The sequence below is a fragment of the Rhinoraja longicauda genome, chromosome 22, assembly GCF_053455715.1.
Source record: "Rhinoraja longicauda isolate Sanriku21f chromosome 22, sRhiLon1.1, whole genome shotgun sequence".
Classification (NCBI taxonomy): Eukaryota; Metazoa; Chordata; class Chondrichthyes; order Rajiformes; family Arhynchobatidae; genus Rhinoraja; species Rhinoraja longicauda.
The window spans coordinates 17,985,387-18,010,868 of NC_135974.1; the positions used below are offsets into that span (position 1 = coordinate 17,985,387).

General features: G+C 43.3%; 1 protein-coding gene across 4 annotated transcripts in view; it reads right to left on the reverse strand.

Annotated features, from left to right (window-relative positions):
- Positions 1–506: 506 nt before the first annotated feature.
- LOC144604453 (death-inducer obliterator 1-like) overlaps positions 507–25,482 on the reverse strand; it is a 114,582-nt gene continuing 89,606 nt past the window's right edge. For all 4 annotated transcript variants that reach the window (XM_078418890.1, XM_078418889.1, XM_078418892.1 and 1 more), the window contains exons 13-18: positions 24,802–24,931; positions 22,991–23,510; positions 19,214–19,367; positions 17,165–17,254; positions 14,988–15,183; positions 507–3,392 (exon numbers count right to left, since the gene is read on the reverse strand). In XM_078418890.1, the coding sequence (XP_078275016.1) occupies positions 1,057–3,392; positions 14,988–15,183; positions 17,165–17,254; positions 19,214–19,367; positions 22,991–23,510; positions 24,802–24,931 (3,426 nt within the window). In that variant the 3' untranslated portion in view covers positions 507–1,056. The remainder of the gene's footprint in view (positions 3,393–14,987; positions 15,184–17,164; positions 17,255–19,213; positions 19,368–22,990; positions 23,511–24,801; positions 24,932–25,482) is intronic.

Genomic DNA, 25,482 nt, shown 5'->3' on the forward strand with positions numbered 1-25,482 from the left:
ACAATAAGCAGCTGTCATTTTGCAATGATGGGAATTTTAAGATTTCAGAGGATTTTTTTTCTTTAGAAAAAACCCACACACACAGGATGGGGAGAGAGTCTCGAATCCACAGGCGCAAACGTTGGAATTTTTTTTCAGAGACGTTTTACAAACCCAATCTCAAACATCACCCCCACCACCGGAGTTTGACTGAAGATTCCAATGACTTCTTTCTTGCCGTTATCCGAGCTTCACGTATAGGAGCAGGCGTGTTTCTTAGTGTATACACACACACACACACATACAAAAGGATTCCTGAAGATTTAATGATCAGACAGGACATCCCCAACAGGTGGCCGTGAGGACAGGTGCAGTGAGAAAGCCCTTCACGCCAACACGGACACCAGCCGGAGTCACACCAGCAAACCACAATGAACACCAATATCAAAACGACGAGAATATTTCATTCAGATTCGGCGTTGCAGTTTTCTCATCCCCCCCCCCCCCCCCCCCCCGCACTGCCACCGTTTAAAAATATATTTAACTCTAGGTACAGAGAATGGGGATGGAGTTTCCTCTTGGAGCCCACACTGTCTCCTCTCCCTCGGCCGCAGCCACTCTGGATTGGGTAACACATCCGTCCCTGGGGTCACCATTCATAGAGACATGGCCGGGCAAACGTCCCGAAATCCAGTGGTGCCCCGTCAACGTTGGTTTCGCCTCCCTGAGGGGAAGGCGGTGGCGGGTCCAGGATAAAGCATTTTTCGCCAACAGTCTTGAGCGGAGATGTATCTGTGCCCGGGAAACGGCCACTGGTGATATCAGAAGTTATCAAAACAAACAAAAAAGGATTGTATCGGCTCGAGACCGTTTAAAATCTAGAACCGTGGTCTGATAAAAATGTAGAAAAAAAAGGTGCAAAAGTCTGGTTGGGCCGGGAGCAAAGTTGGTAACCGGTCCCCGGAGTCCTGAGTTGTCCAGTGTGTCGGGTCGTCGCCCGCTCGGACTCCGGTCCAAATCCCTTCCGCCGCGGGTGAACAGACCCGGCATCAGTCGCTCAGTCTCGCCCTGGACGCTTCACGACTCGGGCTTGATATTGTTGGGAGCAGAGGGTTCGCTCGCCGCTTTCTTGCTCTCCTCGCCCCTGTCGGTCTCCCGCTCCCTGCCTCGCTCCCTGTCTCTGCTGCGCTCCATCTCCCTGCCCTTGTCCCGCTCCCTCCTCCTGTAGCGCTCCCGGTCCCGCTCGTGTTCCCGTTCCCGGTTCTTGCTTCGATCGCGCTCTTTGCTCCTGTCCCACTCCCGGTCCCGATTACACGACCGGTCTCTGTCCCGCTCCCACGGCCGCCCATAATCCCGCTCCCTGTCTCTCCGTCTGTCCTCCGCTCCCCTGCGGAACCGCTCGGCCGGGTGGCGAGCGTCTCCTCGCTCTGGCCCGTAGCGGGATTCGTACGGGGGGCCTTCCTGTCGGTCCCGGGGTCTCGCTAGGTGACCCCTGGCTCGCTCACGGTCCCGGGCCTCGGACTCCTGAGGTTGTACCGCCCCTGGTCGTTGTCCCTCGGACTCGGCGTTGGGAGCAGAACCTGGAGGGGGCGGTTCATGGGGAGACGGGGAATGGTTGCCCCCGTGGTGGGGAGGTTGGTTGCCCCCGTGGTGGGGAGGTTGGTTGCCGTATCCAGAGTGCGGCTGCCCTTGGAAGCGGCACCGGGGGCCCGGAGCTCCTCTTGGGAAGAGTGACGGTGGCTTCTGCTGCTGGAACGGAGGTCGCGGCTGCTGGAACGGAGGTCGCGGCTCCCGGTTGAAGTCAGGCTGGTTGTTAGGACGCTGGTACTTTGGGTAAGGTCCCATCGCCTGTTGCATGGCGGAAGGGTGGAAATTGGCCTGCTTGTTCCCGAAGCTCTGGGGTCCGCGGACAGGCGAGGGGAAGCAGCCGGCGCTGGTGAACGTGGGCCCCAGGAGGGGTGGGAGATTCGGGGTGGGAAGGAGACCTTTGCTCGGAGGATGGACGACTTGCACCGGGTCCACCAAAGCCATCGGTTGGGGTGCGCACACCGGCGCCGGCATCGTTTCCAGAGAGACCGGCGGCTGGACCGTCTCCGACGACATCCCACCGGGAGCCGGGACACCCCCGTCCGCCGGGGCGGCGGGCGCCGCGGGCTCCTGGAGAAGTCCAGCCCCGCCGGTGGGCGCCGCGCCTTGGATCCTTGGGCTACTGTAAGGAGGAGCGGGTAGCTGGTCACCCGGAGCGGGCGCGCCTTCCCCGGGCACCTCCCTCCGGACGCCCGGGGGCTGGTTGGGGATCGCTCTCCTGACGGCGGCTTGCCGGGGGTCCCGGCGCTGGTCAATCACTTGAGATGGTCCCGCGGAAGAGGAGGGGGTGGGTTCGGGGCCAGGAAGCTGCCCAGTGGCCGCCTCCGACATGTCGAACGGGTCGGATTTCTGAGAGGATTTCGGCGGCGGAGACATCAAGGCGTCCGAAACTGAGAAACAAGCCATGGAGACCCCAACGGCCGCCCGCTGCTGCCTCAGTGCCTCTTCCTGCTCCTCCACCTGGCGCGTTTGCTCCTCGATCTGCTTGTTCAAGGTGTCCAGCATTTTCTGCTGCTCCTGGAGTGACGAGGCGGCGGAGAGCGGAGGGAGGTAGATATTGGGGGCTGCGCCGCTGTTCTTGGAGCCCAAGGTTGGACCTGCGCCCCCGACCACAGTCACCATGGCTTCCTCCAGGATGGTCTCGTCGGCCGGATCGTAGGCATCCTCTAGGTCGTAGACCTTCTCGGCCTCGGGCTTGTACTCATCCTCTGGGTCATAGGGCCGGTTGTCATCATCCTCCACCTCGGGCCCCGCTTTGTCTTCTTTCAGTTGCCCAAACTGTTGGACGATGGGGTCTATCAGAGGGGTGGAGGAAGTGCCCGTTTCTGGCTCCGGAGTGGAGCCCGCAGAATCGGGAGAGTCCTTGGCTTTGTCGAAGGTTTTCTTGCCACCGAAGAGGGTTTGGAGGATGTGTTGGAGAGGGTTGGCCACTTTGGCCGCGGAGCCGCCGGGCGCGGCTGTAGAGTTGGCGGCGTGCGGTGGTTGCGTCGGGACGGCGGTGCTCGCGTTGTGGACCTTCGCCGTTGGTGGGACCGGTTCCCCGCGGAGCTCGGCGGGCGGGGAGACCTGAGGTGGGGTTGAGGCGGCCGGCTCTCCGGACAACGCGTGGGGTTTGGCGAGATTGGTCTCTCTGGCCATGGACGCGGTGTAACGTTGCACCTCCATCTCCTCAGCCACAGAGAGCCGACTCCTCTTCTCCTCCGAGGTGGTGGCTTCAGGCTTCTCGGACTCAGGAAGGCTGGCAGGCTCGGGATCTTGCTGCCGCCTCTTGCCCTTCTGCCGGATGACCAGCCCCAGGATGAGATTGGGTCGACACTTTTCCAAACCTGCAGCGGACAAGATAAATAATGTGGTCAATATTCGGTGTGATCTCCAGCGCACTTACACTGGGGACATCCCGTCTCCCACTGGTCTGAGATTTAGAAAAACACATTTTAATATATCAGAACTCATTTAAATTGATCTCCATTAACCAGTAACTAAGAAACAAAAACGGGCGGAACACGTTGCGAATTTTACAAAATGTCCCGATTTATTCACAAAATGCTGGAGTAACTCAGCAGGTCAGGCAGCATCTGAATGACTGATGTCTGAAGAAGGGTCTCGACCCGAAACATCACCCATTCCTTCTCTCCCTAGATGCTGCCTGGCCTGCTGAGTTACTCCAGCATTTTGTGAATAAATCGATTTGTACCAGCATCTGCAGTTATTTTCTTATATTACAAAATGTCCCGCCGACGTTCTGAAAAACCAGGACTCTCTCAATCTGAGTTAAAGCGAAGTTGCATCAGGCGATTCAGGCCCACGGAAGACCAAGAACTGAAGAAGGGAACTGACCCAAAACGTCACCTATTCATTTTCTCCAGATATGTTGCCTGACCCGCTGAGGTACTCCACAATTTCGCGTTTGACCTCTGTGTAAACCAGCATCTGCAGTTCCTTCCTAAACACGGACGGTCTCCTTCGAGTTGGACCAATCCCTCCAATCAAGTACAATGTTCTCATCTACAGAACTTGGCGATTGTTACAGAGAAAACGAGGATTAAATAGAAGCGCAAGGAACTTCAAATGCTGGAATCTTGAGCGAAACACAAAGAGCTGGAGGAACTCAGCGGGCCAGGCAGCATATTTGGAGGGAATGGACAGGCGACGTTTCGGGTTGGGACCCTTCAGATTGATCGCTGTAGTTTTTTCTCTCTCTATTCCAATCAGTCTGAAGGAAGATCTAACCCGAAACATAGTCTGTCCATTTCCCTCCACAGATGCTGATTTCCTCCAGCATTGGGAGATTAAAGCTTGGTCAATATGGATATTATTCAGCACGATTTAATTTACACATACATTCTATCTGCATACAAGATTTAAGTAATCACATCACGATCCGTGGCGCCCCATCCCGTCTCCGCGAACATTCTACACTTCCATTTTGTTAAAACTATTAAAACCACGCGGAGTGCTGGATGGGGATTGGAGAAACCTGGCAGGTATTGACAGTCTAAATTCGGAGGGAAGATAGGAGTAGGCAGCGAAAGGAGAAAAGGATGGAGGAAGCAGCTGGGAAGATGGAGACTTCGGGGAGGGAATGGAGACATTGGCAATGTCCAACTTATAGGGAAAATCTGGACGGAGGTCATCACCAAGACTCTTAACACAGCAACCGAGGCGATTTCAATGTCTGTAGTAAAGTTCGCTTACTGTTCATAAATTATAGGAGCAGAATTAGGCCATTCGGCCCATCAAGTCTATTCCGCCATTCAATCATGGCTGATCTCTTTCCCGATCTATCTTTCCCTTTTAACCCCATTCTCCTGCCTTCTCCCCATAACCCCCGACACTCATGCTAATTACGAACCTGTCAATCTCCGCCTTAAAAATATCAATTGACTTGGCCTCCACAGCCATCTGTGGCAATGAATTCGTTGCCACTAAGTATCAGACTGAGACGTAGTCCACAGCGAGGGAAACTAGTTTACATTCATGATTCAGCAAGCTTCAACACTAAAGCGCACAACTTAATACAAACCTCGTGCGAATGGGTCAGCGCCATTCTCGGTCACCGTTTGAACCCTTGTCTGTATCACTCTATTCGGTTGCGCCAGCGCACTGGATGCAAAATGGGAGCGTGGAAGAGAACTCTCCAGATTCATTGCTGGACCATTCGCTCATCCACACCCTCCAGCTACAATTGCTTTGCTTTGCATGGTACAAACTAACATACTACAGCAATTCTAATGGGCTCTGAGTTTACACCACGACTCGTCCAACTCGTCCAACACAACACTCGCACTCCCACTTCTCCAGACAGATGGGCAGAGGCACACCGCAGTGCGCTGATGTTGACCGCTTCCTCCGGCGCCCACAACCTGGATAAAGGCAGGCATACAACGTGGACCGACCAGCGAGTACCTTTACACTAACACACTATGGACAATTTACAATTTTACAGAACCCAATTAACCTACAAGCCTGTAGGTCTTTGGAGTGTGGGAGGAAACCGAAGCACCTGCAGAAACCCACGGAGAGAACGTACACATTCCCTACGGACGGCACCCGTAATCCGGATCGAACCCGGGTCTCTGGCGCTGTAAAGCAACAACTCTACCGCTACGTCACAGATGTAAACTTTGGTAAAATTCTTTTTAATGATTTTACCATAATTATTTTTTAAGTTAATGGATATGGAGAGGGTTATGTTTTTTTGTTTAAAAGGCTGCAATTTACCCCAAAAAGATACAAAGTAACCTAAAGGAGGAAAAAACCCTTTTAAAGCTGAGGAGGAAATTGCAGAATTACAGGAGTGGGATTAAATTGGGGAATTCTTCAAAATGTGAGCATGTTTTGGGTGGATCGAATGGCCACAGCGTGATTTGTTGACTCGGGTTTCTGTGGGTTCAGTTTCATAAGTCATAGACGCAGAATTCGGCCATTCGGCCCATCGAGTCTTCTCCGCCATTCTATCATGGCTGATCTGTCTTTCCCTTTCAATCCTATTCTGCCTTCTCCCCATAACCATTGACACCCGTACTAACCACGAATCTATTAATCTCCACCTTAAAAATACCCAATGACTGGGCCCCCACAGCCGTCTGTGGCAATGAATTCCACAGATTCACCACAATCTTACTGAATAAATTCCGCTTGTCCCGTTGAGTTACTGCAGCATTTTGCGTCTATCTTTGAAGAAATAATTCCTCCTCATTTCTAAAAGATCCTTTTATTCTGAGGCTATGCCTGCCTACTGGTCCTAGACTCTCCCACTACTGGAAACATAATTTCCACATCCACTCTATCCAGACCTTTCACTATTCGGTACATTTCAATGAGATCCCTCATTCTTCCAGAGTCCAACGCGTCCAGGCCCACTTGTATACAAACATTCGCGAGGAAGGCGCACACCTTTAGGAAATGCTCCGCAACTAACAGCGGTCCAGGGGGATAAAAAGGAATGACCTCAACCAGAACTATTGCAACGCAACTAAATTTATCAAGTCCCTGGAGCGGAGCGCGGGGGGCGGCCCGGGGGGGGGCTCTGGGACTCACCATGCGAACCGCCTTGGTAAAAGATGGAAACGCCGAAGTCGATTTCAAGTCGAACGGCAGGAAAACGCACTGAACATTGGGACTTGAAGAATTCCCCCCCGCTAAGCAAGGGCCAATATTTTAGAGGCAGGCCAACAATCCCAATCCGTATATTCCACGTGGAGGTATCACAGATACTTGAAGACAAATGTTATTTTGTATTATCCGGTGACGAAGAGCGCATTGAAGCCTCCACAACGCCGAAATGTTCCCCTTGGGTGCTGAATCAATCTCACTTTTCAGACTTGACCAGAAGACCCCGTGGCACCAGGTGAAGCGACTTGGAATCAGACAAGGCGAGGAAGGTGTGAATGAGCCAATTATCCTGCTCTCGCCGATCCTGGTCCACGAGTCTGGTTCACGTATTTAAACAATTGTCATTGAATCTACTTCTGCTACCTTTCAATTAAAAACCTAACTTGGTGGTTTTAGCACTTAAATGGAGTTAAATGTTTTAACTCCATTTAAACGCTTTAAATTGAAGAACAAAACATGGGAGATAAAAACAAAACTAGATAATGTTGGGAATGGACGTTGAAATAAAAAGATTGATTGAAAGATACTTACTCTGAGGTTTAGGGTGGGGGCGGGGGCAGGGGCGGGGGCAGGGGCAGGGGCAGTTGAAGTTGAAGTTGAATAAGAGGTTGTGGATGGGATTCCCATGTTAATTCCACAACGCACGGTTGCGAGACAGGACGGAGGGCGCTGCGGTGCACAGTGGATCTGCCTGGATGCTTACTTGCCAAGCCTTTGTTTAAACTAATAACTGCTATTTTAATATTAATTTGTAAGACCAGAGGTCCGCCAAGGCAGAACAATCCTGACCCACCTCCTTCGCCAAAGCAGTAAACCACATTCACACTCTGATACTGTTCACCCTTCACTCAAAACACATTTTGGACTTGTCATTTAAAAAAAAAAATCCGCTCTATCAGAAACTGTCTTAAATACCCTGGGAAATGGAATCGTCTTAGTTGCAACTCATCATAAAGTGTGACTATTTAGAACTAAAAAATATTGGCGTCAGTCAGTTAACACCCATTCTGCCTGAACCAGGGATCCAGTAGAAATGAAATCTTCTGAAAATTTCTATTTACTTAACAGGAGGTAGGAACCTACCTCGACCTGCTGCATTAACGCATTGTAAATCAATAACATCTACTGATAAGAAAGTTGAAACAAAAACATAAAGCATGTATTTGGAATACAAAATGCAAAAATAATTGAACTGAAAGCCACAATGTATATGGACATTGCATATTATTAGGCGAAGGTAAATTCTTGGTTTGGGAGAATGAATTTGAAATAAAACCCACCAACTATCAATCATGTTTTTGATGCTATTTTTGAAAAATTGAATGTAATTCTATTTAAATGCTATGGTTAGTTCGCAAACCATGACCCTGAAGTTTGTACATTTGAATCTAGTGCACGAGCTCGGCAGTCAGTCCTGACAAACCTTGGTGTGCAGCAGAGGGAAATCAGAATTTTCTTTTCTGCATCTAGTTATTCCAATAGTTGTGCAGATGTGATCAAATACAGCTTTTCAAAGCAAAACAAAAAGTTTGCCTTGTTTTTCAATCAATTTCCTTCCTAAACAGATAGATTAAAGAGTAATTATTTTGGCAGGAGTAAAATTGGCACAATTTATATATACAATTTCAAATTCATTTTGGCAACGTGGATGTCACAGGCAAGGCTAGAGTTTTTCAGCCATCTCTAATTTGTCCAGTGGTGCAGCAGTAAGCCATCTTGAACTGATGCTGTTTGTCGTGTGAAGGTACTCCCACAGTGGTGTTATCAAGAAGTTCCTAGATTTAGACTCAGCAGCAATGAAGCACGGTGATATATTTCCATTAGGATGGTGTGAGACTTAGTAGCGAATTTGAAGATGGTGGTGCTCTAAACCACTTGCTGCTCGCATCGTTGTTGGTAGAGGCTGCAGGTTTGAGAGGTACCATCACAGTAGCCTGGGCCAGTAACTCAGTAAATTGTGTAGCTGGTACACAGTGCAGTCATAGTGTGCCTGTGGAGGAGGGAATGAATGTGGTGGGCAGGGTGCCAATCAAGGATCTGAAGAATGGCCCCGACCCAAAACGTCACCGCTCAATGTTCTCCAATGATGCTGCCTGGAACGCTGAGCTACTCCAGCACTTTGTGTCTTCCTTTGCCAATCAAGTGGTGGTTTTGGCCTGGATGCTGGTATGGACACTGCATTCATCCAGGCAAGTAGAGAATCCCATCATATTTCTGACTTGGACCTTGTCGTGTGGAAAGGTAGTGAGTCACTTCTTCAAAATACCCAGCCTCTGACCTGCTCTTGTAGCCAGAGTCCAGTTGAGTTTCTGGTCAATGGTTGTTCATGGTGAGAGCCTTGATGTTGGTAATGCCACCAAATGTTAAAGGTTGGAGTTGAACTTTCTTTGTGGAGATAATCACTGCCTAGCACTGTGGTATAAATATTCCTTGCCACTTACCAGCCCGTGTCTCAATGTTGTCTTGGTGTTGCTGCACACAAGTACAGTCTTTATTTTCTAATGACCTCTCTAAAGTAATGAATCTGGGTTTCTGGGACAGTCTGAGGTTGTGAGAAAGTGCTACTGGCTATTTCTTTCTTCTTTTGAAATACATTTTTTAGCATAACCTTTTACTAATCTGTGGTGATAATGACAAAAATATTAAATTAGGTACAAACCAAATCCGACTAGGGACTATTTCCTAATATAACTTATAAGCGTACTATTCTACGATTGAGGGCCATCATGTAGTTTCTTGATTTAAAAATGTTTCATTTGAGCATCTAACTGTATTTTCTTGATTACAAAAAGTGATAGAGATGCTAGTCCTAATTTACTGGTTGCATCAACCCTGAAAACCCCATAGACAAAAGCCACTCTGTGTGAGTAGCAGAATACTCAGTTGGGTGGCAATTGAAGGCATGGCTGGATCGTGATTTGCAACAGTTTCCTGGCAATTGTAGCACCTCAAATGTCTGCCTAGGATCAAAGGAATAATACAATGAACTCAGGGGCTTTTACTTTGCATGGCTGAGATCCTACAGAGAACATAGAGGGATTGGGAGGGGCATTTCGACTTATTTCATCCAATTATCTAAACGTTTGTTGTGTGAAACTCTACAAATGTTATTATTTGAGAACAATCTTCTTTAGTTTTGCTGGTGGTCCTCAGTGATCTACCAACGCGTTTGGATCCTTTCAAATCCCAGGGTTTCTCCTCAAGAGTTGACCAGTGCACTGTGCCAAAAGCAAAGATAGGCTGCCCTCCAGCACATGCTAATATTCATGACAGATGTGCGGGATTCACAGGGTTGATGCATCATGTATGTTCCTGCCCCTGTTGATAAACATTTATGGGAGACAACCTGGAATGGGAACACGAGCAGATGCCCCCTCCTTACAGCCGCTGGAAGTTTTCCTGTTGATCTGATTGACAACGATGAATTTATTAACAGGAGATCCATTTGATCAACTGAAGACAGACACAAAAAGCTAGAGTGACTCAGCGGGTCAGACAGCATCTCTGGAGAAAAGGAATAGGTGACGATTCGGGTCGAGACTCTTCTTCACACTAACATTACTCAGGTGATGTTTGATTCATTTTAATCCTCTAATGACCCAATCTCCCCAGTACTCACAAAATATCTTTCCAATGTAGTCAGGAATTTGCCATACAATAAATGACTCAAATGTAGTCAGGAATTTGCCATACAATGAATGACTCATTTTACAAAATGGTGCATGAATTGCATTGAAACATGGAGCGACCCAGAGGTACACGTGAAGACCTGCTCAACAGCAGCTCCATCGAGTCGGGTTGAACCTTGATCTCCGGTCCAGTCAGTGAGGGGGGGGGGTCACATAGTCTCTCTGTGACAGTGGCCCTGACTGGAAATATCACCTATTCATGGTCTCCCTAGATGCTGCCTCTCAACCCGCTACTCCAGCACTTTGTAACTCCTCGTGAGAAAGGGTTTTCACTAGGTGCTCTCTGGTGGAAAGAGAGCCACCCCCCCCCCCCCCCCCCCAATGCAAATACTTGCAGTTGGTAAGTTAATTGACCATTGTAAATTGCATGTAGCATTTAGGTGAGTGGTAGAAATTGGGGGAAGTTGATGGAAAGGTGGGTAGTAAACAAAAAACAAAAAACATTTGCTTGATGGTCACCATAAAGACAGTGGGCCAAATAGCCTGTTTCTGTGCTGTATGAACCTCTCATGTTATTTCATAGAAGTTTATATAATTATTGCAGTGTTTCTGCTAGAAACACTAATCTTAACATGAGTTCCTGATTATTGTTAGCAGAAGTTATTGTCCTATTTACAGTTCTAACCTAGCGAGATATAATCCTCTCTTTGACATTAACACAAACACAGCCAACACGAGTGACACCCAATCTACAATCCATCGAAATGGACGGCATCTTTCATTATGTACTGCCATACAAACTAAAAGAAAGCCAGAGTATAGGGGGTTGTAAGGGAAAAATAAGTTGTAATTATGGTTTCACTGGTGCTTAATTGTTAAGACAATTTTTTTTTAATGGACAAAGTAATACCTAGTATAATACCTGGTTTATTACTGCTAATTAATTTATTGTATGACTGATTATTTGTAAATGTTTCTGTATGTTATTGCATTAATGGGCTTGTAACGCTGCACAAGTAAGAATTTAATTGTTCTAATCCTGGTATATATGACAATGAAACATGCTTGACACTAGTGCATTCACACCCAAATTACATTGCTGATGTAAGACAATTACTGAATGTTAGACCTGGGAAGGTACTAATGATGGGAAGTGATGGTGCACCTGAAAGGAAAATTTCCCAGCCACAATTAAAATCTGCGTTTTCACAAGCTCAGAGATGCAGTCAGACATTTTCGGGATTCCAAGTGCTCATCATCATCTCTGTATGTCATGGAGATCCAATCATTGCAGATGCTCTCTTGCTAACATGTTGGCAACCTTTTGTATCTCTCTCAAGTGCAGACACACAACAGGAATTGCTGAGTTACTGGTCAAAAAAGGATAGGATCAGCAAAGAAAAAAAGGCAAAGATCAAATCAAGACTAAAGTCTCACATTCCAAATTTTGTTGTGGGACATATTTCAATTTAGCATATCATATCAATTAAAGCAGCATTCAAGATCTTTACATTAGACTAATTTTGGGGATTAAATTCTGCAATTTACTGGTGCATGATGCTTCTGGAATTCTTTCTGATTCATTGGTACTGTAAAGGATGAGATTATCAAAAATAATATGTTTATGAAGAACCAATATCCCAACTAGTAATCTTTGGCATTTGAGCTGCGAAGTTCAACCCATCATCACAAACGGTGAAGCTGAATTTAACTGGCACTCTATTAAGTGATAATAAAAGCAGTTGTAAATTGTAAAAGGATTGAAAGGGGCTTGACAAAATGTAACTCCACTCACTCCACACTGCTCTCTTTGTACCCTCAGGGCAACAATGCATAGCCAATTTCATGCAGATTTCCTGCATAAACCAGAGTTTCAAAATATACATTTTTGGGACAGAACAAACCAAAGCCCGTCTATAACGGTAATATTATAAACTGCAGTAAATTGTTAGGAATTGCTATTGTCCAGGAGACAATAAATGTGCTCCAGAGACTATAGGACACATTAAACACTAACATGAAAAGGAAGGAAGATTGATAGTCAGCAAAACAGGAATGGGGTTTAAGGATCTAGATTTTTTTTCTCCCTTGAATGTATTTATGCTTAATTTCCCAAGGATAAAACTAATCCCAGCTACCAATGGTGTGTTCAGGATTGATCAAATTTTAGTCAGTCACACAGACTACATAGCAATGTAAATGGCAGCAGTGTGTCCATTATCTTTGTTGGAGTCGTGCCTGCAAAGTCAACTTGATCAAATGTCTCAAATGAACAGGTGTTGACACTCTGGAATTGGACAGAGATCAGTAAGTCTACATGTAGAGAGTGCAATACATAGGAAACGCAAAAAGGTAAAACTGGCAGCATTCTGTTGACAACAGATCAACAGTTACAGAGCTGCAGAGAAAACCACATTAGAATTAGATCATGATGGAACGTGCTAAGGTTTTTTTTTTAAACGATACATTGCTGGTGTATCATTCTTTGCAGTTTATAAAAAGAAGTGTGAACTGATAGAACTTTCTAATATTTATTTTCATAAGCAGAAAAAAAAAGAATTAGTCAGGAGCAAATAGGTCTGGTGTTAAATATAAATGGCAGCTGTTACCTGCAGACATTGAACCCACTGCACCAATGCATAGTAAGCAGGGACTTACTTTCCCATCAACACTGAAAAAAATACAAAGGTGTCTCCCGAGACTTGAATGCTGAAGAAACATGGTGCTGCTGACCACATCAAACCCTACAATACCAAATGCCCAATCCTTTACAAGGTTCTGAACTTCAAACACTAAGAGTTCCGGAGTTACATCTCCATGATTGGCATCACGGTGCCAGCCGCTGACCCCATCCACTGCCAGACATTTCAAATTCACACAAATCCCAAATGCAATGTTCTGGAAATAACTTTATTAATAATAGTTATGTAAAAAACAAAGTTACAAGATTAAAAATACATTTTCTACACAACATACACAGGTGTGAAGATATTAGAAACCGCCCAATTTAAAAAAGTGTTCCAGAAAAGAAACTAAAAAGTAAATCCTAAATGTGCACAGTATGCTCCATAAATATGTAATGATGAAATACAAGATAGCTGAGAACTCTACATCTCCAAATGGCCTCAGTTCATTTCTTTCTGTAGCATGCATCTTGAAAATCTTCACAGAAAGATACTTAGAAATTTAGTTTAAAAAGAATATGAAGGACACATCTGTAGCTGATGAGGTACTATTAAAAATTCCCAACCCCAAACTCTATTGCGGCTACCCCAAACTGTGCTGCTATTGTATATGGCTCTAGTTCCCTGTTTGTTGCATTGCATTGGTCAGGCAATTTAACATGCACATTGAAGTCCAATAAACAAATCATGGTATTAAAAGAAAATCAAAGGCATAATTCACTGCAAAACCCTATGATGAGAAGGAAGTAAAAAGGAAGTAAAAAGCTATAATATGATAGAATGCCAGAAAAAGCTTGTTTTTTTTGTATATGAATTTATAGGATAACCTCAAAGAGAAAGTAAATTTGTACTAAAATATACCTTTTGCTTGCCTCCACCAAAAATATTGTATGCCACGCAAGTGATAGTCATTTCATACTTATTGGACTTACCTTTTTTTTAATCTTGAAGTTTCTCCAATAGTTCTGGTACATTCCAAAAATCCACGAAGTTAAGACTGCTCAATCTATTTGTTAGACAAGATTAAGCGCGACTTGTTTCTCCTCAAATGTCTGAATTGAGCATGCTTACGTAACACTGGACTGACAATGGCAAACACTCAACAAATCCACTGCAATAGATTTTGCAAGCACTCTCCAAAATGACTCTCAACCTGATAAAATTACATTAACATCCGTTTTGGAATGGATTTTAACTGCTAGAAAGTCATATGATACCAAGTAGTGATTACATTGCGCTGTCAATTGTACCCCAGAATTATCCAAGTACACTATTTACAGATTTCACTCATTACTGTGTGTTGACTGGATAATTTAATATACATATTTAATGGTGCAAAGTCTTTGGCAAAATGCCACAAACCTTGGAGAAGCATTCATGTCCACAACATACAGCAATGTTGTGGGAAATGGGTGTAGAATCAATCGCAAGAGATGAAGATCGTGGACAAGTCACTCCCACCATCCCAGGTCTGCAAAACATTCTTCCAGTCAGGCTGGATTCCCACATATGGTGGAAAAAGAAATGTCGCAAGTATTAAGTGCTCTCAGATTGTGGAAGAACAGGGATAGCAAGCAGAGTGAACTCTCTCAGATAATGCAAAACAAAAATCTAACACCAGGGGAAACAGGAGAGTGAAGTCTCAAAAAGAGGTGTACAGATGCTCCCCGACTTACGATGCTTCAACCTACGATATTTCGACTTTGCGATGGTGCAAACGCTGGGCAACGGCAGCGACCCGTAGCGAGCAGCAGCTCGCTTCCGGCCACGTGATCAGGTGTATTAAATGTATTCGACTTACGATATTTTCGGTGTATGATGAGTTTCTCAGAAAGTAACCCCATTGTAAGTTGAGGAGCACCTGTAATTATTTGGCTACATGAATATACCAGGTTATGTGCCCGTAAAGTGCTAATGTGAGCCAGCAGGTTATTAGCAAGTTGCTGTTCACCTGGCGTTTTGCTAATCATGTTTCTAAATAATCTGCTCTTACCTGGGCCCTCAAAAGGTAATAATTTGGAAGGAATCGGGTCATTAGCAGCAAGTGGAATTAGATAGAGGTCCTTGATGTGTCTGGCGTTATTTGCCACCACGCCAAAACGGCCACGACTGTTGAAGTAGGAGTACAGCGAGATGTAGGTGACTTCCTCTTCCTCCGTGGCTGGGTGAAAACGAATGAGACAGACTTCCTGCATTTGTCATGGAAAGAAAACAAAGCAGAAATCACTCAACACAAGCCAGGCTGCAACCAGGAGCTATAGTTCTACAATGACCCTGACCATTACAATAGACAATAGGTGCAGGAGTAGGTCATTCGGCCCATCGAGCCAGCACCACCATTCAATGTGATCATGGTTGATCATTCTCAATCAGAACCCTGTTCCTGCCTTCTCCCCATACCCCCTGACCCCGCCATCCTTAAGAGCTCTATCCAGCTCTCTCTTGAAAGCATTCAGAGAATTGGCCTCCACTGCCTGCTGAGGCAGAGAATTCCACAGATTTACAACTCTCTGACTGAAAAAGTTTTTCCTCATCTCCGTTCTAAATGGCCTACCCCTAATTCTTAAACTGTGGGCCCTAGTTCTGGACTCCAACATTGGGAACATTACAAAATGAACATCAGTGTATACAGCATGTTGCCAATGTCTTCAGACCTAATTGTTTCATGGGTGATATGAACCTCAGAGTTATTACTTGTCAAAATATTCCTCACCAAACATTCCTCTGGGTAACATTCCTGCTGGAGTCAGTATTAATTGCCCATCCCCAAAAATTCCCCTTAAATCCTGGCTACTTTGCTTTGTATAGAGAGCAGTTAAGGCTTGACCACTTTGCTATTGTTTTTTAGAGTGATTGAAAGATACAGCATGGCAACACTTTTCAGCCCATCGTCTAAACTGGCTGTCAACCCCCCGTTCACACTAGTTTTATCCCACTTTTGCATCCGCTACCCACACTCGGGACAATTTACAGAGAGTCAATGAGCCTACAAACCCACATATCTTTAGGATGTGGCAGGAAACCGGAGCACCCAGAGGAAACCCACACGGTTATAGGGAGAACATGCAAACTCCACACAGGCGGTAACCTGGAGACGTAGGACAATAATCTGCAAACTCTATCCTAACCCGCACCAGTCCTGCTAATCTGCTTCCTGCATGCAGAGTATACTGGATCACAATTGAGCAAAGCCTCTTAAAAATTGCATCATTTCCCAATACTTGCATAATTTTATCTTCCTCCTCAGTAATCTCCTCTGTGTCCACATCCCTCAAATCTCTCCCCAATAACAACTTCTTGATCATCCCCAATTTTAACCACCATCTAGGCACAAGCTTTCGTATTCCTTTCTAAAATCCCTTATTTAAATCTCATTAAAAAAAGCTTCTGGTCACTTGTATTGATTGGCAATGTTTTGTTTGCTGATACACCTATGAAGTGACCTGGGACTTAAAAAAAATGTAATTAAAAATGTGACCCCCTTGTAGAATTTTGGTATCAAATATTCATTTTGAAAAAAAAGTAGAAAATATTTATATTTAAATTTAGTAGAGTGTTTCCTATTGAAAATGTGACAAATGTTAACACTGGGAGGGAAAACATTTCAGCTGCCAAGCAGGGAAGAAACTATTGTAATATAAATTCAGAAATCTGACCGATTGCTTATGCAGCTATCTGTCAGCAAAGTGCAGTTGTCCAGTCACCATAAATAGCTTATTTAACAAATGTATTGCTACAGGAAGAATAATTAATCCTTCCATGCTACCATCACCAGCATCTTGTCCCCTTCCAATTGCTGTCTATTCCCCCCCCCCCCCCCCCCCCCAAGCCTGTCACCTACAACAGCAGTGTCCCCACAATCAGACATCAATGCACCAATGTTCGACAGCCAGCATGATGAAAGAGATCATGTACAGTTCAGTGTGCTTCTGGCTCCTCATGTCTGCCGGAAGGAAGTGGTCTACACATTGTTGAATGGATGCTTTTTGCAAAAACGGAAAAATTTGAATAACTGTGGGAAAGCGAAATGATTTTATTTTATGGTAAATTATTCTGTGCAACAAAAAAAATCTCTGCATAAATGAAGCAAAAATTAGGTATATAAATTTAGAACAATTTTTGGGGGTAGATTACAGATCCTAGTTATTACATAGATTAAAAGTGCAATACCTTGGAGAGAGATGACTTCAGTTTTCCTACATAATCCCATACCGTATGGGGTGAAATTCTGCCACCAATATGAATTGTGTCCGGCAAATCCTAAAACAGAAAAATAATTAAAAAATAAAAACTTTACAAGCAAATCTCTCCTTGCAACACCAATGCTGATATCATTGATACAAACCAAAATTAAATTTGCTAAAAAAAAAGCTGAATTTCATAGAAAATAGGTGCAGGAGGAGGCCATTTGGCCCTTCGAGCCAGCACCACCATTCATTGTGATCATGGCTGATCATCCACAATCCGTAACCTGTGCCTGCCTTCTCCCCATATCCCTTGATTCCACTAGCCCCAAGAGCTCCATCTAACTCTCTTTTAAATTCATCCAGTGAATTGGCCTCCACTGCCTTCTGTGGCAGAGAATTCCACAAATTCACAACTCTCTGGGTGAAAATGTTTCTTCTCACCTCAGTTTTAAATGGCCTCCCCTTTATTCTTAGACTGTGGCCCCTGGTTCTGGACTCCCCCAACATTAGGAACATTTTTCCTGCATCTAGCTTGTCCAGTCCTTTTATAATTTTATACGTCTCTATAAGATCCCCTCTCATCCTTCTAAACGCCAGTGAATACAAGCCCAGTCGTTCCAATCTTTCCTCATTTCATCACAAAGAGAAGCATTTAATTGCTCGTGGCAGTTATTGATAAATTGGCCTAAGCCAATTGAGGTTGAGGAATCCTTTTGGTGATCCTTATCTATTCACACAGGCCTTTTGTGGAATTCCATTTTCATGCTCATTTTAGCAAAAAAGATACAAATTGCTGGAGTAACAGCGAGTTAGGCAGCATCTCTAGAGAACACGGATAGGCGAGGTTTTGGGTTGGGTCCTTGCTCCAGAGAACCTGCCAGATCCGCTGAATTACAGCTGCACTGTGTCATTTTTGATAAATCAGTATCTGCAGTTCCTCATCTCTACAGTTTGCAATAACTGTTTTCAGTTACTTTTTAAAAAAGAAAATTTCAATAACCATGTCTCTTTCTTCATTCCAACTTGAGTCACATAAGTTTTAGTTTCAAAAGACTTACCAGGAAAATGAAGATGTGCCTCAAATATAAACAAGCTTAACCATACCAAATGACTGAATCTTCTATATGCTAAAACTCTCATGTGTTTGTTCCTGAACTACAGCCAAAACGATACACGATAGCGCAACAATTTTAAGCCCACCTTATTCACCATCGTCCCTTTGGTGCTAACGGAAGAAGTTTCATTGAAATCGGTGTTATATTTTTAAAGTTATTCACATTTTAAAGTTAATCTATCTCCTAGAGAGGGAGGGGAAGGGGGGTGGATGGAGAGGGGGAGGGAGGATAAGGGGGGGGTTGAGGGGGATAGATTGGGGGGGAAGGGAAGGGGGGAGGGGAAGGGAAGGGGGGGGAGGGGAAGGGGAACAGGGAATGGAGGGAGGAGGGGAGGGAGAGGGGAGGGGGAGGTGGGGAAGGAGAGGGTGCTGCACCAATGCAGGAGAGGTTTGGACCCAACGGGTCCACTGGTACTACTACACAGCTAAGTACTCTTGAAAATATCAATGTATGTAAAATTAAGAGTTCACTGTGACAGTTTTACAGCAAACAAGAGGAATAACTTAAACAAATAATTTAGTGCAGCAATTATACCATCATCCTCTTCACCTAATACACCTTGCATTGTTTAGTATCCCAAACATCAATCGAGATGCTTTAAACATTGACCCGCGTATGTGTTGGGTGAAATTTAGGTTTCAAATACCAAATTGAAGACTGCTCTTATGTGAGTATTGGAAAACCACTTCCAATTTTCCCATGGTTTTACAGGTCCCATAAAAATGTAATTTGTATAAAAAAGCTGTTTCTTAACAGACTCAACATTCAACTATTTGATTTCCCCTTCCCAGTCGCTCTTATGCTCAAGAATGATTACAAATGTATCTAACCCTAACAATAGAAATGTTCAAAGACTGACATCCCCTTAACTGTCACAAGCATACAGAAAACAGAGAAAATGGGGCAGACTTCCTTACCTCTACAAGATAGTCAATAGATCCAGAGACTGGAAAAGCTTTAGTAACAAATTTTGCAACGCCATGCATGTTGATGAATCCTTTCCAAATTGCATCCAGGTGTGAAAGAAATAATGAAGTATCCAATTCCACTTGAGTTTTTGATTCAGAAACTCTATAGACAAAAAAAAATCCAGTCAGAAAGTCTTATGTCAGCAGTGATCCCACCTCATATTTAACACATTTGTAATCAATGGAAGTGGATGAAACAGCTTGTTTACTGATCCTTTGAAACTGCAAAAACAGCAGTTTTATCACCTCTCATCTTTTGGTTCTAAATAATGACATGTCCAACCTACTCCCTACAATCCATTAATGACCCTCAATTGTTCTGGCCATTATCTTTATGCATACTACCTGATATCACTGCCATTCCTGTGCTGTTAAGACCGTAATTGTTTAACAAATTCTATATGTGAATGCACCAACTATTAATAAAGCAGCAGATTTACCCACTATTTTGGCTCAAACACTTTTTCAAATACCTTATCTGTGAGTCTTTGCGACCATTCAGTGATGGCAACCATGACTCTGTGTTCCTACTTACCCCAGGTAACTTTTGTCTGAATAAGGGTCTCAATCGAAACGTCATCCATTCCTTCTCTCCAGAAATGTTGCCTGTCCTGCTGAGTTACTCCAGCTTTTTGTGTCTAACTTTTAATCTTCTTTCTTATTAAGAAGATATCCATCTCTGCCTAAAAATATGCAAGTCTCTGCTTCTTCCACCCTTCAAGGAAGTTCAAGACTCGGATGGAAAGATCTTTGCTAACATCTTAAAAATGGAAAGTTCCTCATCTTAGTGACTGTTTATATTTTCTCACCAGATTCTCTCTAACATTCTGTGTTCTATTGATCAGTTACTAATGGTTTGTACAATAACCTCTCATTCACACATTTTCTGTACCAGTATGTCCAGGAAAAACTCCCAACCATCTCAGACAATTAAATCTCTGCTAGTTTCCATATTTACCTCTACCCAGATGCTCCAGAGTAAATGTAACTTTATCTACAATGTTAAGTTCACCATTGTGATCGGCCTTTCCATAAATCCTCTGCATCCTCACATACGTTTCTATTTTTAAGTGCTTTACCTTTTGCTTATCTCTCTCAATCTCCTTTATTTTGCCTCAATGTTTGTTTACTTCACATCTTAAGCATAATTGTTGTTGAAACAGTGCTTGACCAAACTAAAAACCTAATATGAACACTTCAAGTACATTTAGTGAGCAAAGTGAACGCGTGCCAAACTGTGCTCAGGCTTAAGTTTGCAGGGTCACTAAGCCAAAAATATTTGTTTAACTGCAGAATGAATTGTGTTCAGAAGTGATTTAAGATATTCTCATGTTGATGGAACCCTTCTATAAAAATTCCATTCGCCCCAGGGTCAATGCATCGTACATTAGCACAATCGTTGCACTATTTTACTTGTGTATTATTGTACTTATACACAATGTGATTTTACTGGATTGTATGTAAAACAAAACATTTAACTGCAACTAGCTACATGTGACAATAATGTTACTACTTCTGCACTGCTATCAATCACGCCGTCCCTGTGCAGGAATAAGTGTGGCGAGTTTAAACGTGAATTTAAATCTGCCTCCCCCATCCAGTGCCTAAACACTGCCATCCACTGCGTGAAAATATTTTAATCCTCGCCTTTCCAGATGGTGATTTATACTGTTCCATAGAAATTGATCATCACCAACTAACCAACTACTTGGTTTATTCCCTTTTAAACAGTGCAACAATTGCAATCCTGCCATCCTCTGACACTACTTGCGTGACCAGAAAAGATTTAAATATTGTAGTCAGGGCTGCCACAATTTCCTTCCTTGCTTCTTGGAACAGACTGAAACATACTTCCTCCAGGCCTAGAGGAAAGTAAGCTACATACCTCTTAATACTGCCTCTTTTGCCATGTCTATCCTAAACAATATTTCGTCTTCTTTTGCCTCAACAACAATATTAACATTATCCCCGAGATGAAGAAGCAATCATATGGCAGTTTGAGGTGTTTTTACAACTAGTCAGGACAGATTAATTAACAGAAACAAGTCAAAGAATCATGCAGCACAGAAATGGGCCTCAGCCCAAGTCCATACTGACCTTCTTGCCCAGGTACATTAACTCATCTGTCCATATTAGATCCATGCCCTTCTTTGCTTTACTTTTAAAGTGTCTTATCTAAATGTTTCTTAAACGTAACGATTAAATGTGGTGTATCTGGTGTAGCAGAGTTCCAGGCATTAAGTAAGTGTAGAAAAACACCCCTCAAATCTCCTTTAATCTACCCTATTTAAGCCTCTTATTTTATTGATGCATTAGGGGATCAGGTCACTTCTTCGGTTGAAGCAGGCTGCTTTTATGGTCACTATTCCTTTGTCTCGTTTTTGCTGGTATCTCACACCTCTTGGTTTTGGTTCCGATTTCCTGGTTATTACCTTTGGCTTCGTATCCACTACCTCATTATTTGAGTTGAAGTCACCTAAAAGTGTGCAATCACATCCATTCTATTCCACATTTGGAATATCATGAGTTTTAGGCCTCCTATCTGAGAAAGGATGTGCTGGTGTTGGAGAGGGCCCAGTTGAGATTTACAAGAATGATCCCAGGGATAATTGGGTTAATGTTTGGGGAGCGCTTGAAGGCTGTGGGCCTGTACTCACTGGAGTTTTGAAGGATGAGAAGGGGATCTTATTGAAACCTACCCGATAATGAAAGGCCTAGATAGAGCGGACTTGGAAAGGATGATTCCAGTAATGGGAGAGTCTAGAACCTGAGGGCACACTCTTAGAATAAAAGGATGTACCTTTAGAATGCAGATGGTGGAATTTCTTTAGCTAGAGGCTAATGAATTTGGGGAATTTATTGCCACAGAATGGTGTATAGGTCGACATTGGTTATCTTTAAAGCAGATTGGTATAATTTTTGATTAGCAAGGGGATCATAGGTTATGAGAGAAGGCAGGAAAATAGAGTTGAGAGGAAAAATATATCAACCATGATCAAATGGCAGTGGATTCAATAGGCCAAATTCTGCTCCTATGTCATGTTTTTTAAATGCAGTCTAACCAATGATTTATAAAGTTCCAATATAATAATCAAACTGTTATATCCTAGCTCTGATCCACGAAGATAAAGTGCTATATTCGCCACCCATGTTGCCATTTTCAAGGAACTATGGAGTTGAACGCTAAGATCCTTCCTTTTGTCAGCATTCCTCAGTGTCCCAACCATTTACTGTATATGTCCGACCCCAATTTGACTTTCCAAATGCATCACTTTGCATCTGCCAAATTTAAAGCTTTTTGGCTGAATTTATAGATTTTCCACTATAACGGGAATTTAAGGTAGGGGAGAAAGAGAAGCAATGGGATGTTGTTCGTGATATGAGTAAAACAGCGAATTAGCTGAGAAATGTAAAGCTAATTGGGATTTCTGCCTCAACTTCATTCAGAACTTTAGAATTTATTTTAAATTCCAGTAGCTACATCCAGCTGGCTTGTGTGTAATGGCAGACAACCCCATTAAAAATAAATAAAAGCACATTATCCAAATGTACTGATGGGATCCAAATAGTGATGTTAAGTTACAGATGAATGGTTGCACCATTAGCCACCCAGCTTCTGAATAGAAATTTATTCTCAAACCTATTTGGAATTATTTTGTATGCAAATTTGCTGCATTATTTTGACAGCTATATTTGGGATAAAAGACTTGTTGTCTCCTTACACACCTTACTGTTGATACTCTGTACTTTTGCTCAGGTGTCCCTGATGGTTTTGAGAGTATAGATTTTGGAACTGCAGATGTCAGGATGGATTTTGGTAACTCCTCTTCCTCTTTTTTAACAGTTCTCACTGTCCCAGTAACTGCAGTTGTCGTTGAAGATGAAAATATAGTCTTTGGGACACTAGGGGTATTAAGGCTTGAAACTACACTGATGGATGGTGGGTTGGCCACAGCAGCCTTAGTTGGATCATTGACTGGTGACATGAAGGAACTGCTGATGGATTTTGAAGCGAGCTGTGTAGTAACCACATTGGTGGTTGGCGGGCCTTCTGATGCATTGGAAAGAGGAGTCACTTTTTGGGTTGTAGCAGGCTGCTCACTCGTTGGCGAAGCAGTCAATGTTCGTTGGTCCTGTTCTTGCTGTTGCCTCACATTGGCTCTTGGTTTTGGTTTTGGTTCTGGTTTTCTGGCTATCACTTTTGGCTTTTTAGGCACTGGCTCATCATCCGAGACTTGAACTTTACCTAAAAGTGGGCAAAGCAAGTAATGAGATAACTTAACCCTTGGTCTTTAAATACAGTCAATTTAACTACAATTTGTGCATTATCCCTGGAATATGTCACTGAGACTGAATTCATTTGGACCAAGCAAAGTAGCCCCACCTTTCCTTGCAAGGTTTCCCTATTCAAGTATATACATGATTACATTCAAACAGTAACTTTCAAATGTAATCAGACATTCCAGCTGATATTTTGCATTACGGCTTTTTATATTTGTATCACTGATCACACTACATAACTATTATTCAGTCTATCCCAACGACCTCCCCCCCCCCCCAATCTGTATCCACCTATCACTTGCCAGGTTTTGTCCCACTCTGACCTCTTTTCCAATTTTCTCACCCCATTCTGCAATCAGGTTGAAGAGTCCTGACCTGACTGTCCATTTCCTCTACAGATGTCACCCAACCTGCTGAGTTAATCCAGCACCTTGGACTTTGTATAAGCTTGAAACAGATTTACCACCCGACAAAATAATGTTGTAGATAGACACCAAGAAAAAGTACGTTATGCACCAAATTGGATTGCATTGGTCCCTGAATGACACTTAAAAAAAAATTAGCTTGTTGTGATGCTGTGACTGCATTGCTTGGGATGATGATTGAAATCTTAAATCAGATAAATACCTCAATAGAGAAACCCTACAACACTCTGTGTGAGAGGGATTAATTCAATGGCTCTTTTAAAGAATAATGAGATGTGATCGATTGAAAAGCATTGTTTATACCTGTAGGATTCAATGCATTAATGTCATACTATAAATGTGGGACATTTATTCTCTATCTAGTTTAACTGTGAGGTGATGGCCACTTTCTTGAACATTACTCAAATTATGTACAGTAGTTTTAACCAAAAATGAATGGCTTTCTAGACCATTTCAGAGGGGAGTTAAGAGATAACTACAATGTTTTGTCTGGAGTTATATATAGGCCAAAAGGAATGAATGTGATTCCCCAACATCTTTAATAAACTAGATGTGTTCTTATCATGAACCCAGTAGATTGTTATCTTTACTGACACTTGCTTTTTATTCCAAATTTATTAATTTAACCAAATTTAAATGACCCAGCTGTCATAGTGGGGCGAGAACTCCATTTGTTGGTTTGTAGTCTCTGGATTATTTGTGCAGTATTACAGCCAATTTTCTACTTTGCCTCATAGCATGACGATAATTGAGCTGTATGTTTTATTCTCAAAAACCAGTTGCACTGAGTAGTGTTCATGATATATCCCAAAATGTCCTTGTGTTGTTTACCTGTACAGATTCTGCAGTTCAGATCAAACAGATGGGCTCGATGTTCATTTGTCGTGTCTTTAAGCATGCTGTTGAAGATGTCAGGTAGTGGGAGGTTGGTCTTCTGAGTAGGGTGTGCATCTTCTTGCTCCTGAAGGACAGAATTTTCTTTTGTCATTTGAAAAGCTGATGAATATGACAATAATCACAACCACCATTACCTGATGTACAAATTGCAGTCTAGCACAACAGATCACCAAAACAGTAATCTACACATTTTGTACTCAGGGTGCAATTTAGAATGCACTGGATTCAGGTCCTATAGTAATTTTCTAAAGAATTTTTGAAAAATACATAAGGGAAAAAAAAATCTGGAATCTGGAGAAATAAATAATTCAATACCATCATGTAAACCTGCAATCATAACAGAGCAATGAAATGCCTTTTGTTTTGTTGCTGCACTCACTAAATAAAAATTGGAAAGATATCACAAAATGGGATGTAATCTTTTATTTCCTCAATTTCATTTTTTTCCTAATCCAGTTTGCCTGCTTTTATTCTCCAGGCGTCAGTTAATTAGTTTTTCTATTCCTGTTGGCAGAATACTTTTGCATAGCATTAATCTTGTCCTCATCTGTGAGAAGCAGATTGCACGATGTTATCTAATTTACCAGTGATTACTGGGTTTTTTTGTGCCAATAA